This window comes from Nyctereutes procyonoides, unplaced genomic scaffold (genome assembly GCF_905146905.1).
Source record: "Nyctereutes procyonoides isolate TBG_1078 unplaced genomic scaffold, NYPRO_anot_genome, whole genome shotgun sequence".
NCBI classification, from domain to species: Eukaryota; Metazoa; Chordata; class Mammalia; order Carnivora; family Canidae; genus Nyctereutes; species Nyctereutes procyonoides.
In genome coordinates this window covers 25599761-25616239 of record NW_026575024.1, presented here as the reverse complement: position 1 = coordinate 25616239, position 16479 = coordinate 25599761, and the positions used below count along the sequence as shown (strand labels likewise).

The window sequence follows — 16479 nt, the reverse complement described above, 5'->3', positions numbered from 1 at the left end:
GGACTAGGACTTTTAAGTCAGGCACGTGAGCCACTGCTGTCCTGGGAGTGAGGCTGGATGGAGCCGGGCCAGGCAGGCGGGTAGGCCTCAGGCTGGTGACGGGGCACAGGGGTCAGGCGGAGTCTTGGGCATGAGGAATGCCTCAGGGTTCCTGCTTCTGCCCCTGACAGGTGTGCCGTCGATGACTTTGGGCATGTGGTCCTTGCTTCTCCTCTGGGGGCTGGCGACCCCATGCCAGGGGCTTCTTGAGAAGGTGGGCACACTCGCCCGGATCGACAAGGATGAGCTTGGCAAAGGTGAGCCTGAGGTGGGCAGTCTGTGAGGGGTGCAGCTGCAGTGTAGACGTCCGTGTTGATATGCCTAGGGTGACTGCTTTAAGGAAGCGCTGGAAACAAGCTGCGGTTCTCATCTACTCAGAGAGCTCCAGGGCTTGCTTGCTGGCTCCCATGGGTGATCAGTTCACCTCCTCCTGAGAGGTGGACTGGGGGAGGTGGACTTCAGCCCTGTGGGGGCTGTGTCTGCCTCAGGGATGGGGCTGAGTGGGAGGGAGGAGGTGAAGAGGAGGGTGCTGGCTGAGCCAGAGTCTTTGCCCCTGTTTCCAGGGAGGGAGGACTCAACTAGGCATTGGGTGCTCTAGGGCCCAACGGCTCAGGGTGACAGTCTCAGGGGTAGAGCAGGGCAGTGGTGAACAGGAAATGCTCCAGGAAATTGGCCCGGCCTGCCCCAGCCTCCCCAAAGAGGACCCTTCTGTCTTGCCTTTCTCATAATCCGCAGAGTCAGGCCAGGGGTGCCCAGAAAGAGCAGAGGTCACCTCCCCCATCTTGGTCAAGAGCTGGTGGCTATGCGCTCCCTTCTTTGCTTCTGCCCTTTCTTTTGGTGCCATAGGGTGGCCCAGAACCAAGGAGCTCTCCATACTTTTGGCCCCAAACCTGATTTGCTGTGTGACTTTGGGCAAGTATCTGCCTTTCTCTGGGCCCTACTTCCTCTTCTATAAAATGAACTTTCCTCCCTTAACTCTCCCGGCAGCCATCCAGAACTCGCTGGTTGGGGGGCCCATTCTGCAGAACGTGCTGGGAACAGTCACATCTGTAAACCAGGGCCTCCTGGGCTCTGGGGGACTACTCGGAGGAGGCGGCCTGCTGGGCTATGGAGGGGTTTTTGACGTTGTGGAAGAGCTTTCTGGGTGAGTTCTCATAGGGTGGCCTCTCAACTGCCCACCTACTCTGAGCACTACAAGAAGGCTAGTCTTTTCTTTGCTCCAGGGAAGTGAGAAGAGATTGACTGTCTTCAGTTTGTTGACAGGCAGTGGGGGTGATGTGAGAAGTCCAGGGCCTGAATCAGAAAATAATGAGCCTGCTGTATATCAGGAAACACAGGAATGGCAGCATGTTCCTATAGTTGAGGGTTCCAGTTATGTGGTTGACTCCAGTTACTCACTGTGTGAGCTAGGGCAAGTTGCTTAGTCTCTCTGGGCTGATCCAGGTATCTGCCTGGCTGCCTGTCATCTCCTTTGGGTGTCTACTCCAAAGAACTGTGCTCTGACCAGCCCCTCTTTGTCCTCTCCCCTGCTTTCATGTTCTTCAGAAGATGTCTTATTCCCTTGCACCCCATATGTTTTACTGGTTTGTTTCTTGCCTCCCCTGCTAGGTTATAAACCCTATAGGGGTAGGACTTTGGTTTGTTTTGTTTATTGCCATGTCCCCAATATCATTAATAGTGTTTGATACATAATGGGTGTTCAAAAAATTTTTTTGAATGAATGAATGAAATTACATAATAGCTAATATTTATAACTTAATCACCACCTAGTCAGGATTTTCTGTGTAACTAGCACTGTGTAAATTAATTATTCCAAGGAATCCAGAGGTAGGACTATTATCAATGGCATTTAACAGGTGAGATTGAGGCCCCTGGCAATGAAGGGACCTGCCCAAGCTCACCCAACCAGAGTGGTGGTGGGGGTGTGTGGGCATTAATCACACAACTGCCCCAGGTGGGTGGGAAGCATTCCATGCTTGATGGTGAATCAGGGGAAGGTCAATCTGGAAAGCCAGGAGGAATCAGCTAGCCGAAGGTGGATGCAGAATGGAAGGAAAGTCAAGGGAAAGGTATTCCAGACAGAGGGAACAGCCTGGAAAAAGGCCCAGCGGATAAAGAAAGCAACGAGCTGTTGGGAGCTGTATTTGAGAACTCAGCTGAGTTGCATGTGCATGAGTCTGGGGGGTGGGAGTGGGGAGACAATGATCCAGGTCAGAGACTGAACCAGGACGGAGGCCATGGGGGTGGGGTGGGGAGAACACTTTAATTCACTGAGCCTCCAATGAGGATATTACCTTTATTGAACACATGTACCATTTGCAACATTTGAGGTGGGTACCAATATCGGCCCGCTTTACAGATGAAGAAACTGAGGCCCAGTGAGGTGAAGTAACTGGGCCCTCAGTTGGCTTTATGGGTTACAAATGGGATGTGGGACATAGCCCAGAGAGACTCCAGGCACCACCTGGTCTGAGATGGCCCAGGTACTAAGAGACTGACACTGGGGGTGGAGGGGTCTGGGAGTGAGCGGCCCTCCCTTTGATGCCCATCCCAGCCTGAAGATTGAGGAACTCACACTGCCGAAGGTGTCACTGAAGCTGCTGCCTGGGTTTGGGGTGCAGCTGGGCCTGCACACCAAGGTGGGCCTACATGGCTCTGGGTGAGTGTGTCCCTGGGAACCTCTACCTGACTGTTCCCCACCCCAGTCCACTGTTCCCAGAGTCTACCTGGACTCTGTTGCCTCCTCACCCCCATCTCACTGACCCCCCCCCCATTTCCTCCCACTATACTTCCTCTCCATACTGGTCCCTTCCTGGATCCCGCCCCAATACCCTCCCCAGGGACTTCCATGTCTGTCTGTCTGTCTGTCTGTCTGTCTGTCTGTCTCTCTCCCTAGACAGCCCTGCCCCATTGCCCAGGGCTCACTGGACGGGGTGGGGGAAGACAATGCAGGAACATGCAAAATGGGGCAGGGGGGCAGCGAGTGACAGGAAGGCCCGGGGACCAGCCCACTCGCGGGGGGCGCCCCCCCATCCGCCCCAGCCCCGCCCCTCAGGGCCCAGGAGCCCCGGAGCGGGGGTGGGGTGGGGAGGGGGGCCTGGCCGCCTGGCCACGACCGCAGCGTCGGGTCTGGGTCTCGCAGCCCCCTGGGGGGCCTCCTGCAGCTGGCTGCGGAGGTGAACGTGTCTTCACGGGTGGCGCTGGGCGTGAGCTCGCGGGGCACGCCCATCCTCGTCCTCAAGCGCTGCAGCACGCTCCTGGGCCACATCAGCCTGCTCTCGGGGTGAGTCCCGGTGTGTGTGTGTGTGTGTGTGTGTGTGTGTGTGTGTGTGTGCGCGCGCGCGCGCGCGCTTCCATCTCGGCCTGCGCCCTGGGGCGTCTCCCGGGAGGGGCCAGCTGGGCGGAGCCTGACTTCACCCAGCGGCGGTGGGTCCCGCCTGTTCTACCCGCGACTCGGACCCGCCGACTGAGACCCACCACGGACAGGGACTCCAGGGACTCGGGCCCAGCCCATAGCTGTCACCCCCCCGCTCCTGGGCGCCCCCCTTCTCTGCCCCTGCCACCGCCTGCCTGAGATCCAGCTGTCCCCTCTCCCAGAGCACACCCTGGCCGTCTCAGTTCCCCAGCTCGGCACATCAGAGACCCAGCTCTGCCCCTGAGGAACCCTGGCCTCTGTCTGGGCTCCGTTGCCACTATCTATAATGAGGACCTAAATTTGATGGTCCAGAAGGCTCTGGCACTTTTACATCCGTCTCTTTCCCCAGCTGTTCAGGACACAGTGGCCTTCCCTACACTTGTGTTGAACCATCACTCCTGTGGGACAGCTGAGGCCCAAAGAGGGCAAGAGACTAGACTTGCCAAGATCACACACAGGTTGTGGCAAGGATGGAGATGGGCTGCTCTCTGGACCCATACCCAGGGCTTTTCCCCAGGGCTCTGCACCCACCCCCTGGGGCACCTGCCCCTCCTCTGCCTTACACTTTGCATCTCCCCATTGGTTTCTACACTCCAGGCCGAACCCCACACGCCCAGCCCATCTTTGTGGGGTAGCTCTGAGCAGTGAGGGGTCATCACACAGCTCTGGTAGCTCGCAGGAATAGAGCGAACCAGGGTTGCTCCTGTCTCCAGAAGGGCTTTCCAGGGTTTCCAGGTGGGGGTCTTTGGACTTTTTTTTTTTTTAAGATTTTTATTTATTTATTCATGAGAGACACACACACACACTCACAGAAAGAGAAAGAGAGAGAGAGAGAATGAGAGAGAGAGAGGCAGAGACACAGGCAGAGGGAGAAGCAGGCTCCATGCAGGGAGCCCAATGCGGGACTCTATCCCAGGTCTCCAGGATCAGACCTTGGGCTGAAGGCGGCGCTAAATCCCTGAGCCACCCGGGCTGCCCGTCTTTGGACTCCTTAAATCCAGGTGGCTCCATCCTGCTCCTTTGGGCTAGATGGGGCTTTGGAGAGAGTAGAGACCAGGTGGTGTTGGTGTCCTGTGGTTCTGTGCTTGCCATCCCTCCTCCCCAGACTCCCCTAGTCTCCAAACAGGCCTGAGCCCACCTACATTCACTTCTCATCCTCAAGCCTCCTTCTTCTTGATCCAGCAAATATTCATTCATTCACTCAACAGATGTTTATTGAACTCTCACTCTAAGCCAGGCACTGTTCTGTGTACCAGTCCCGTGGAATCCTGGCAGCAACAATTTTTTTTAATTTTATTTATATTCAATTAACATACAGTGTGTTATTAGTTTCAGTGGTAGACATCAGTGACTCATCAGTTGCATATAACACCCAGTGCTCATTATATCACATGCCCTCCTTAATGCCCATCACCCAGTTAGCCCACCCTCCAGCAACCTTCAGTTTGTTTCCTAGAGTTAAGTGTGTCTCATGGTTTGTTTCCCTCTCTGATTTCATTTTATTTTATTTTCCCCTCCCTTCCCCTATGATCCTTCTTGTTTCTTAAATTCCACAAGGAGTGAAATCATATAACTGTCTTTCTCTGATTGACTTATTGCTTCTAATTCCGTCCACGTCGAGCAACAATTCTTTAAGGTGGGCACTGGACAGATGGGGAAATTGGGGTCATCCCCCGGTTTCCACAGCAAGGCAGAGCCAAGATTTAAACCTGGGTCTCCAGAGCCTGAGTCAACCCCACCCCCTCCTCCAGGAGAGGAGACAGGAGATAGCCAGAGCCCCCTGTGACTGCTCTGCCGTCACCCCAGTTGGCCACCCTGCATGGTGGCCACGCCTTCACACTTCATTCTCTGCACAGGCTGCTGCCCGCTCCGCTCTTTGGGGTCGTGGAGCAGACACTCTTCAAGGTGCTGCCAGGACTGGTGAGTGTGTGGGTCGCAGGCCAGGCATGCCCGCCCCTCCCTTCCCTTCCGTCTCTCCTTCCTCAGCTTTGAGTAAATCTGGGCGCCAGGTAGGCTTAGGCTGTTCTTCCCTTGCACGCCCACTAGGTAATCCCATCCTGGTCTGCCCACCAACCTCTGGGGTGCCGCCAGCCAGTCTGTAGGTCTGGCACCATCCATCCCCAGTCTTCCGGATCCTGAGTCCCCGGCTCCCAAATCCAAGTCCCTCTCTTGCCCCCTGCTCTGTCTTTGCCTCCTGTATGATTAGTAACTTGATACTTTTCTTTAGCTTTGAATTAAAATAGAGTCATTCAGTTTTAAACTGAATGAACCCTGAGCTCTGGGCTTGGCAAACATGTCCAGGAAACCGCCTGCATATGTATTAATGCATCGTGAGTCAAACACGTTGTGATTAGGCTGCTCCAGGATGCCGGTGCATGGCCTGCTGGAGGAGCCCTGGGTTCCTCCAGGGGACATGAAGCTCACCTGAGAAAAGCTGGTCTGTCCAAAGCCCCATTTCATGGAGGCCAGTGAGGGGATGATCTTGTCGCCAGCAAAGGGCAGCCAGGCCTCCTGCCCCCCAGTCCTGGCAGGACCTCCATTGTGAGTCCTTGTGAAGAATACCCGAGGGAGCCCGTGGTTGGCAAAACTGCTGTGAGCTTGAAGCCGATTGGAAATGAAGCTCTGGGGGAGAAGGGAGGCTCGCAGCAGCAGCAAGGAGGCCAACCCAGGCCATCTCTGGTGGATTTCAACAAGGGGGAGTGGGTGCACTTAAATCACAGCCCCTAACCAGGGTCCCCAGGACAACTGACTCAAGGCAGGATTTGTGTGACTCAAAGAGGTTTTAAAATCAGGGTCAGTTACTAGCATTTAGAGATTGGAGGTTTCTCATAACAATCCAATTTCTGGCTCCCCTGGTGCAGTCAGCCACCACAGCAGCAGTCCCTCGTTCCTGCCGGTTACACGGGGGTAAGGGAGGAGTTGGGTGTTCCTCCCGCCCGGCAGAGCCCCTCTGGTCTCCTCTTATTTATGTGACACAGCTGACCCCAGAAGCCCTGGGGTTGGGGGCCCTGAGTGTAAATGAAAAGGCAGTCCTCTCTTGTCTCTTTGAGAAGGGCTATGACCTTGGAGAGGTCACCTTTCTTCCATCCCAGCGTAGAATGAAGCAGCTGAGGGTCTGAAGGTTTGGACAGCGTCCCCTCTGGGCTTCCTGCTTCCGTGGACTCATATTCTGTGACTCCCAGACCCAGGATTCTGGAAGCCAGACCACGTGTCCTCATAGCCCAGGGGTTTTCAGTGAATGTGCGATGGTGTAGTGTGTACAGGGGACGTGGCCCAGGCCTGACTCTCTGGGTGCAAGAGGGGGTTGCCCCTTTCTGTGTCTGAATTCTAGGTTGCCCAGTGCCCACCTGGATAGCAGGAGGGGCCTGAGACCTTGGAGGGGGCAGCTGCCTTTGTCTCCCTAGGGGAGAGCTGTGTCCCCACACCCCTCTGGCCTTTGAAATGTGCCTCCCCCATTCCCTGCACATCCTTTGAGGTTTTCTCAGGGGCCCACATAACTGGCCCTCTGCACCATCCACTCTGCTCTCTGACACCAAGTTCCAGCCCCTCCTCTGCCTCCCACCTGCGTGTCCTCCAATCCAGCTGCACACTCTGACTTGCTTTGGTCCCCAGGACCACAGAGCAAATGATTTAGAGAAAATGTGGCTGTCCCCTGTGACCAGCTGGGGCCACTTCTATTTCCCTGTAACACCTGTCTCCTCTGGATACAGCTGTGCCCCATGGTGGACAGTGTGCTGGGCGTGGTAAACGAGCTCCTGGGGACCGCGCTGAGTAAGCTGGGGCCCTGCCCCCCTTCCTTGCCCCTTCCTCCTCCCTCCCGTTACCCCAGTGGTGGGGGGGGGAGGGTACCAAGGGAAGAGGAAGGTGCAGAATTCTGGGGCCTTCACTTCCTCCTCAGACTGAGGAGGCCGCCACATGGAGGAGGTCTAATGGTGGGGTTCTGGGCTGAGGCCGGTTCCGCGGGGCCTGGAGGCTTGGAGCCAGCCAGGTCTCCCCCTGTGAGGGCCTACGGGCCACTTGTCCAGCACTGGCAGGGTGTCCAGCGCTGTCAGAAGCATGAGATATTATCTGGACAGACTAGATGACTGAGGCCCAGAGCTTAAGTCAGGAACCCAAAGTCCCCCTCTCCTCCCACAGTGGCCTCCAATCTCTCTGAGCCTATAAAGACATGGATGCCTTTGAAAAATATATAAAGATATAATCAAGATAAGGATAGAATACTTAGGGGCACGTATGTCTCTATATGTGGTATTATGTGAGAGAGGCAGGGCAGTGTCGTGGTTAGTGAAATCAGCTCTGGAAAACAAAAACCTTGGCTTTGTCATTCTGTGGCTTGTGTGACCCTGGGCTAGTGGCTTCCTCTGTCTGAGCCTCAGTTTCTTCATCTATAAAATGCAACGACTATAGTACCCAAGAGAATACTTAGTGGAATGCTAGGCATTGAATAAATAGAAGGTGGGCTTGTTATTACTGGGGGCTGGACTCATGGGGTCTTTCTCCCTCCTCACTGTGCAGGCCTGGTGCCCCTGGGGGCTCTTGGGTCCGTGGAATTTACTCTGGCCACACTGCCTCTTATCTCTAACCAGTATATAGAGTTGGACATTAACGTGAGTGCCCACCAAGGCTCTGCCCACAGCTGGGGGTGGGGCGGGGTGCTGGCAGCAGCTGGGTAGGGGATGCTGGGTCAAAGCAAGGTGGATGAACCAGGCTGTCTCCTCTCCTACAGCCCATTGTGAAAAACATAGCTGGTGATGTCATCGACTTTCCCAAGCCGCCCAAGCCACCCAATCCCCCCAAACCCATCAAAGTGCCCCCCAAGGAAGACCACACATCCCAGGTGGTTGTGCCTCTGTACCTCTTCAACACTGTCTTTGGGCTCCTGCAGACTAACGGTGCCCTTGATATAGACATCACCCCCGAGCTGGTAAGTGTGGCACCCTGCCCCACTGTGGCTTGACAGTGCTAGTGATGAGCTAGTCACATCATCACTGGTCAGCCTTGACTAGCCGTCTTCTCTAACTAGAGAGGGTTGGACAAGTTTATAGCATAGATATGCCTACTCTTGTCCTTGTGGCAGATATGCCTAATTGATAATGGCCTTCTCCTTGGCTAAATCCGAATGGGACCTCTGAATCCTTCTCTATATGGCTCTCCAGGAAGTTACTTTCAAGCAGCCAAAATTGGCATATGAAATGTAGCTAGTTTTCCATCCCCATACCATATGAATCCTTCTGGAGTCAGAGTCCAATTTTATACTGAAGTATGAATGGTTAACATTTCCACTGCTTTCTCAAGAGCAGATTTGAGTTGGAGAGAAGAAAACAAGGGTTGGACTATACCTAAAGTTGCTTAGATATTTGTTCTAAAGCTTCTGGGACCTCTCTCCTTCCTTTCTGGCCCTTCTCATACCCTTACTGATGCCTGGATGCCCCCCAGGAGCCTCACCCAGAGACATTTTTCTTAGACTCACCCTTTCCAAAGGCAGTGAGTCTGAGCCACCTGGGGCCTCTGCCTGCACTCAGGCCCAAGGCAGCAAGGGTTGATCACTCATTTCCTGATAGTGGGGTCCAGAGAGCACTATGAAGGCCCATGGGAGGTAGAAATAGGGCCGTGGGCTGGGAGGCAATGTCTTATAGCTGGAGGAAGGAGATAGGGAAGGCCAGGCAGAGACTATGAGTGAAAGAATGAGGGTGTCTGAGCAGCCTGTGGGTATGTATGTGTGTGTGTGTCAGGAGAAAGGGATCTCAGTGAGCATGTCCTGGTTCAGTACACCCCCATGGGGTGATAACCGTGTGTTGGGTGAGTGTCTGGGAATCCTCTGACCAGGAGAGAATGTGTGTTTGTATGCTTATCCTGTGCGAAAAGTGACATAGGATATCCCACTGAAAAGTGGACATGTGTAGCGCAGAGACCTCAAACATCGGAGCTGGGGGGCCTGGGTCATTATCGATGAAAGTGGGCCTGATAGGACTGTAGTGAACCAGAGAGGCTGTGCCCCATTTCTCTGGCACCTGCCACTTAGCTTCCCCAAGGGGATGGGGTACAGGCCCAGTGTGACCAGGTTTTCCAAATTTTTAGCTAGAGCCTGGCAAATTTATATGAAATTTCCTGATTCATAAATACTGGAAGCAAATTCATAGCTTTTGAAAATACTATTTGGGTAAAGAGCAGAAATGCCTGGGATCAGATCCCTGGGCCTTCAGGTTGTAAGTTCTGGCAGAGTAGTTTAAGAGTTCACGAGTCAGCCTTCCCAGGTCAAATCCTGAGGCACAACTCACCAGCTTATGACCTTGGGAAGGAACATCAGGTCTCCCAACTGTACAATGGGAGTCATCATAGCACCCACCTTTCTGAGCTAATGTAATGCTGAAATGAGCAAAGGCACACAAAACTCTTAGCACATGCCTGGCAAGTGGTAAACACTCATCATTGGCCCAGAGAAGGAACATGAGTGTCTGTAGGGATGTGTGTGTGTGTGTGTGTGTGTGTGTGTGTGATTGGCAGGGGTGGGTGGCTGTGGGCAAAACTACTTTGTGTATGCTGAAGAATTCCTGTCCTGTCTCTGTGTTCACCCCACACCCCATTTGGTCTGGGGTCCAGGTTCCCAGCAATGTGCCATTGACAACTACCGACCTGGCGTCTTTAGTCCCTGAGGTGAGTGAGTGACCCTCTCCTGGGATTTGATCATTGTCCCTCTTTCCTGATAAACCTGAGTGAACTCCAGAATCTTCCTCAGTACAGCTCTCCAGACAGTTGCAATTGAATATTGAGTCCAAATTCACACTAAAGTTTAAATGACTAACACTTAAACTTTCCTGACAACAGATTTTTCTTGGAGAGGAAAGGATCAGAGTTTAATGGCCCACAAGTCAGCTGGGCATTTGTCCTGTGGCTGTTCTTCCCCTCCTTCCACCTGCCTGACTTCATCTTGGTCTCGAACTTCTCTGTCCCCAGGAAGAAGATTCTGGGTGCTTGTCTTGAGGAGGGAAGGGAAAGGAGAGGATTCAGGGAAGTTTAACTAGTGGGCATAAATCAATATGTGACTCCAGGGCCTGGCTTCAGCTTTCCTGACTGTTCAGCAGGGGCTGGACCAGCTAGTTTCCAGCTATGGGAATCTGAATTCATACTGAAGTTGAAATGACTACTACAAGGTCCATATGTAATAGCAGATTCTTATAGAGGTTGGAATGAGGCCCAGAAGGTCTGGATTTCTACTGGGGAAGATGGAGGGGACAGCTGACTTTGGGGGCACAAAAGGCAAACTTTGAGGATGGTGATTTGCATCAGCCTTAGTGGGCGTGGTTGGGGCCTCTGCTTCTTGGAGTCCTTGGCTAAAGGGCATAGGAGTCTTAGGCAAAGGAGGAGATGGGGCTAGACCTGCAGAGGAACCTCCCAAGAGCAGGAGTTGTAAGATGCAGAGGGACTTGCAGGAGGCAGAGGTGGCAAGAGCGGGGACCATGCCTGCAGCGAGCCGGGCCATGTCCTTCCAGCGTGGGGAGGCTGGACCTATCTCTAAAGGCAGAAGCCTTTGTTCTTGTAGTGTCAGAGCCCATGGCTCTGCTCTGAGTCTAGTTCTGTGGCTTCAGAATCTGTGGACACGTAAGGATGGCACCTGGTGATTCCCTGTCGTTATGACTCTGCAACTTTGGGAGTCAGGGCTGGATTGGTCCCTAGGTTCCAACCTTCAGATGATCCTAAACCTCTGTGATTCTGTGGTTTCCAGCACTTCTACAGTTCTATGATGACATGATTGTGAAACTTGGAATCTTCTGATTGTGTGATTCATTCATTCAGTCAGCACTATTCACTGAGTACCTACTATGTCCCAGGCGCTGTACTAGGTGCTGCGAATGCAGAAGGAGCTAAAAATGAAAAGCAGACCAAAGCCTCTGGGCTTCAGGAGCTGCCATCGTGGTAGGGGTGACAGACATTAAACAAATAAATAAGTAGAATATACACAGCGTCAGAAGGTGGAAGAGGATGGGGTGGTGAAGGCAGATTAGGAAGGGAGGGTCGTGCTTTTCAACAAGGTGCTTTGCAAAGGCCTCACTGAGGATGTGACATTTGAACAGTAGGCTGAAGGAGCAGAGGGTGGGGAGCATACAAGTATCTGGGGAAGACATCTCCAGCCAGCTGCAGAAACAGGAAGTGCAAAGGCCCTGAGGTGGGAGTGTGCCTAGGAGGTTGGAGGAACAGCAAAGTGGCCAGTGAGTCTGGAGAGAATGAGGGGCCAGTGATACAGGGAAGATGAAGAGGAGGCCAGAGGATGGGTCACATGGGCCTATGGGTCTTGCAGGGGATTTTGCCTGTGAGTGAGACAGGAGCCTGATTCAGTTGTTTCATGGGTTGACATCTCCCAACTTGAATGTCAGTCTGGGGTGGGGAGGGGAAGGGGGCCATAAACAGGATGGTCTGGTTCAGGTAACCTTAGCACCCAGCATGGTGCCTGGTGCCCATTAGGTGCTCAGTGGGTGTTTGTTGACTGACTGATTCTATTATTGGAGCATTGGAGCTGCCATCATGCCCAGGCCCTGCCCCTGCTTCTCTCCAGGCCCTGGGAAATTTGCCCCCAGGCCAGCAGCTCCTGCTCTCGATGTGGGTGAAAGAAGCACCCTCAGTCACACTCCAGAACAAGAAGGCCACCATCTCTATCCCAGCTAACATCCATGTGCTGTCCTACCACCCTAAAGGGACCAATGAAGCCCTCTTTGAGCTGAATGCGGTGAGTGGCCGAGGTAATGGGAGCCTGGCACTGGGGTTCTGAGAGGGGCCGCCCTGTCCAGGGCGCTGGAGGTGCCTTCCCCCTGATTTCTGGGTGGGAGGCTGGGCAGTGTGGCACGACACAGGAAGTCCCCTTCCCCCATTGTCATCATCTGAGCTGAGGCTCAGGTGCCCACTTAGACTCCTGCCCGCTCCATCATCACACATCTGTCCCAGCCCAAGTCCTGTCTGCTCTGCTTTCCTCAGATCTCAGGAATGACACCCCCTCCCCCCTGCCCAGATATCACCCCAATGACTCCCCCGACCCCCTGCTCAGTTATCTCTCCAATGACCCTCCAGCTTGCTCCCGGCCTCCACCTCTGCTGGTTTTCCCAAACACATAGCTGGTCGGAGGCAGATCCCTTCTCTGCTTGCTCTGTGCTCTGGCCCCGCAGGATCAAGCATCTTTGCCTGGTATTCAGTGCCCTCCACCCTCTGCTTTCCCCCTCCTTCTCCCCAAGCCTCAGCTACTCAGGGCTACCAGGTCCCTCCTCCTCGCCTTCACTGGGCAGGGCCCACCACCTGCACCTGCAGTGCTATCTCCCCTCCCCCCCTTGGCTAACTCTTCATCTTTCAGGATTCTGCTCAGGTGTCACCTCACTGGGGACTCCTTTCCTCACCCCCCTGTATGCTGAATTGAGGGTTTCTCCAAGCTCCCAGCGCCCCAGAACTTCCTCTCATACAACATTCCGAGGTGCCCTTGGTACTCTGCTTCTGTTGGCTAAAGCGGACCTGTGGGCAAGCTCCACCCGCCAGGTCATGGCTAGTCTCTGCCTGCTTTTCTCTGTGCAGGTTTTGACTTTGAATGCCCAGCTGGCTCCCTCGGCTACCAAGCTGCACCTCTCACTGTCGCTGGAACGGTAACGTGGGTGGGGTCCCGGGCCTTGTCCTTATGAACAAGAATTAGGGACAGACTAGAACCACCACCCATTCACCGAGCATCAGTTTAGTTGCCCCTGTTCTACCAGCCACCTCCTTGCCTCCAGGACCTGCCAGAGAGGGGTCTGTATTAGCCCATTTAACAGATGAGACAACCGGGGCTCAGTGAAGCAGGATCCAGAGCAGCCTTCTTCCACCGCCCGTGCTCGAAACCTGGCCTGGGAGATAAACCTGCTGCTGGGACACAGAGTCCAAACGTCTGAGTTATCAGACCCAGAGACTAGCCACGGAGATAACTGTAAAATGCTTTGTCATTCCTGTGGACTAGTTATTTCTCTAATCTCTCCAACCCCTGTGGTAACTAAGCCCCATGATAAGCATAAACCCCAAGATGGTGATGTCGATGACAATTCTTCCTGACCCATGCAAAGCTCAGGCTCGCACAGTGGGTTGTCCCTGGAAGCAGGTCTGCGGTCTGGGCCTCCACTCTGCAGGCCCAGTGATGTCACCATAGCCTGAGGCCTGGAGACCCACCTGTCCCTCCCCTAGATGTGGGGGCTTTCGCAGGGGTCTCTGGGATCCGCCTGTCCTGAGCCGTAGGCACCCAGTGCTCACCTGACCCCATACTAGTGTCCCCCGCAGGCCCATCAGGTTGCCGCTCCTTCCGGCAAGGCCGCATTGCCACCCCATTTCTAACCTTGCCCCCTGCCTGGGTTTGCTTCCCTTTCCTGGTGGCAGTTCACGCCTTAGCCCTTCAGGAAGTAGAGGTGTGTCTCCAGGCTCTGGCCCTGGTCCTGTATCTGGGTTGCGGATGGATGCTTGAGTGCGTGCCTGCTGGATGCAGAGAACCCTGTATCTAGTGCTTAGTCTATGGGGGTGCCATCTCTTAGGGAGGTTCAGCCATTTGCCCAAGGCCAAACAACTTTGGGAGTGAGACCTAGGCTCCAGGGCCATAGAGTCAGAGGTAGCAGTCATCTCAGAAGAAGGTTAGATCCCTACAGGTCCATACAGGTGGAAACACTGAGTGCCCTGAGTTGAGGCTGAAGAGAGGCAGAGTTGGGGCTGTAACCCTGTTTCCTGATCCTGGAGAGCTAGGGGCGGGGCATGCTGGGAGTGGGGTGGGCAGAGCAGTGCTCAGCAGGTGGTGTGGAGGGGGCTGGGGCCCCTCAATCTCTCTCTTCTCTCCACCAGGCTCAGTGTCAAGCTGGCCTCCTCCTTTGCCCACGCCTTTGATGTAAGTTCCTGGGAGGGTGCGCAGCTGGCCAGTGGTGGGGGTCTTCAAGTGGGGGGTGGCAAGAGGCAGGGTGAGTCACGGGCTGACCTCAGTGTGGGCTCTGCCCCAACAAGCCAGAGTGGGCAAACCTCATAGCAAGTGTGCGTGTGTGTATGTGTGTGTAAAATAGTCACCATCTTAGGAAAGTGAATTTCATGATCTTCCAAAGTCTTGGAACCTCACAAAGTTGTAAGCCTTTAGAATTTCACAAGGGCTCAAAATTCTGGAACCTCACACAGGTAATAACATTCCTGAACTCATAAAGTTCTAACATTTTGGAGCTCCACAGAGCCCTTGATATCCTGCTTCTCAGAATTCTGAGTCTGGAGCCCCACAAGGTCTCTAGATTCTAGAACATTCTAAGGGTCCCTGAATGGAGAGGAATCAAAGTTCTACTGGAGCTGCACATGTTCTCTGCTCTTTCTCAGACACTGCACCTTTCTCTAGGAAGGCAACTCTTCCAAGTTCATGAGGCCTGCATGAAGCTGTCCTAAATCAGAGTCCCCTTTGGGATCATTGATGAACAGCCACCCCAGGGGGCCCTGTGCCCACCACGAACTGTGTCCTCAGGCTTGCTTGGGGGAGGCTCAGCAGCTGGACCTCTGGATTCCCTGCTGCTCCCCGTGAAGCCACACCTCCCAGCCTTCCCCGTGCTCTGTTGCAGGCATCCCGTTTAGAAGAATGGCTCAGTCAAGTAATCCGGGTGGCATACGTGCCGAAGCTCAATGGTATGGATGGACTTTGCTACCTTCTTGGAAACAGGGAGTGTCCGAACTCGGGACTGTCCAGCGTTCTGATAGAGACACCGAGGCTAGAGAGGGGTTGATATCCATTTCTAAGACATAGAAACTGAAGCACTGGTGTTTCCATTCAAACCACATTGGTTAGCATCTCCATCACACCAGACCCTGGGCTCCAAAAGCTGTCTGACCAGTGTCCTTGTCCTCACGCTCACAATCCAGAGGGAGATAGTCATATAAACAAATGATTAGAATATAGATGACTCAGAGTGTGCCAAGAACTGACAGGACCTCACACTGACAGAACCTGAGGGGAGCCACTGATGACAGTACAGAAAAGGACCAGTTTTGTTTGGGTTTAGTAGGATGAGTAGGAGTCTGCCAATAAGGGAAACTGAGTCCTCAAGAAGAGAAATGGCTGGCTGACTCAAGGAAATTGGTCCCAGCCCCCATATACCTTTGTTCTCAACCATTTCCTTCTCACAGTGAACCTGGATGTTGGAATTCCCCTGCCGAAGGTTCTCAACGTCAATTTTGCCAATGCAGCCCTGGAGATCATCGAGGTGAGCTTCCCACACAGGTATAGCCTAGATAAGCCTTAGGATCACCCTAAGGGGAATGCCCTGCCTCGTCTGTCCCTGCATCGTTCCCTAAGTTGCTCAGGGCATTATAAGTTGCTTCACCTGGGAATGGCAAACAGACCACATGGGCTAGAACCCCTTCCTCATTCTCCCAGGGCAGACATTGCCAGTCGATCACCTCGTCCTGTCCTGTTGAATTGCAGGCACATGTCTGACCTATAAGATGGGATCTCTGATTCTCTCACAGAGTCACAGCTCCCCTGGCCCAGGGGTAGCAAATCCAGGTCCCGTCTCTCCTTTATCCTGCACCTGCGACAGGCATGGCTCATGGATCGTGACGCTTTTTCTTACTGAATATCAACACGGTCCCATGATCCTTTTCTGTTGGGTACCATTTTGAGTCTTAGACTGGCTCCGGGGAGGTGGGCGGAGCAGGGACCTATGTTTCTCAGAGGACGCTCAGGGATGAAGGAGGTCAGATTTCTGGCCCAAGGCCACACAGTAAATTAGCATGAGAAGTGGCACTTGAACTTGTCTCCTGACTCCAGTTGGGAAGTCAGTGACCCCTCCCACACTGGGTGTCATTCATTTGTCAGCCACTCACTTGTTCCTTCATTCAGTTAACGAGTGTAGTGCCTGCTGGGTTCCAGGTTCGTGCTAACCCCAGGGCATAGGGCCAGGGGGTGGCAGGAGGATTAGAGATGGCAGCAGGAGTGGAGGGTACCATGGATGGGCTAACAGAGAACCGTTGCTCCTTTGCAGAATGCCATCGTGCTGACCGTGGCATCCTGA

General features: G+C 53.9%; 1 protein-coding gene across 1 annotated transcript; it reads left to right on the top strand.

The window, feature by feature from the left end:
* Window positions 1-181: 181 nt before the first annotated feature.
* BPIFB3 (BPI fold containing family B member 3) lies at window positions 182-16479 on the top strand. The gene is made up of 15 exons (XM_055344496.1): window positions 182-296; window positions 1027-1183; window positions 2594-2698; window positions 3182-3322; window positions 5311-5374; window positions 7165-7225; window positions 7970-8061; window positions 8181-8378; window positions 10055-10108; window positions 12006-12176; window positions 13007-13074; window positions 14285-14327; window positions 15031-15094; window positions 15593-15669; window positions 16450-16479. The coding sequence occupies exons 1-15, from the start codon at window positions 182-184 to the stop codon at window positions 16477-16479; spliced, it is 1440 nt and encodes a 479-aa protein (XP_055200471.1).

Coding starts and splice junctions, on each gene's coding strand:
- BPIFB3 (XM_055344496.1), top strand. CDS start 182: ATGACTTTGGGCATGTGGTCCTTGCTTCTCCTCTGGGGGCTGGCGACC. Junction 8,062..8,180: donor ATATAGAGTTGGACATTAAC/GTGAGTGCCCAC, acceptor CCTCTCCTACAG/CCCATTGTGAAAAACATAGC. Junction 13,075..14,284: donor CTCTCACTGTCGCTGGAACG/GTAACGTGGGTG, acceptor TCTCTCCACCAG/GCTCAGTGTCAAGCTGGCCT.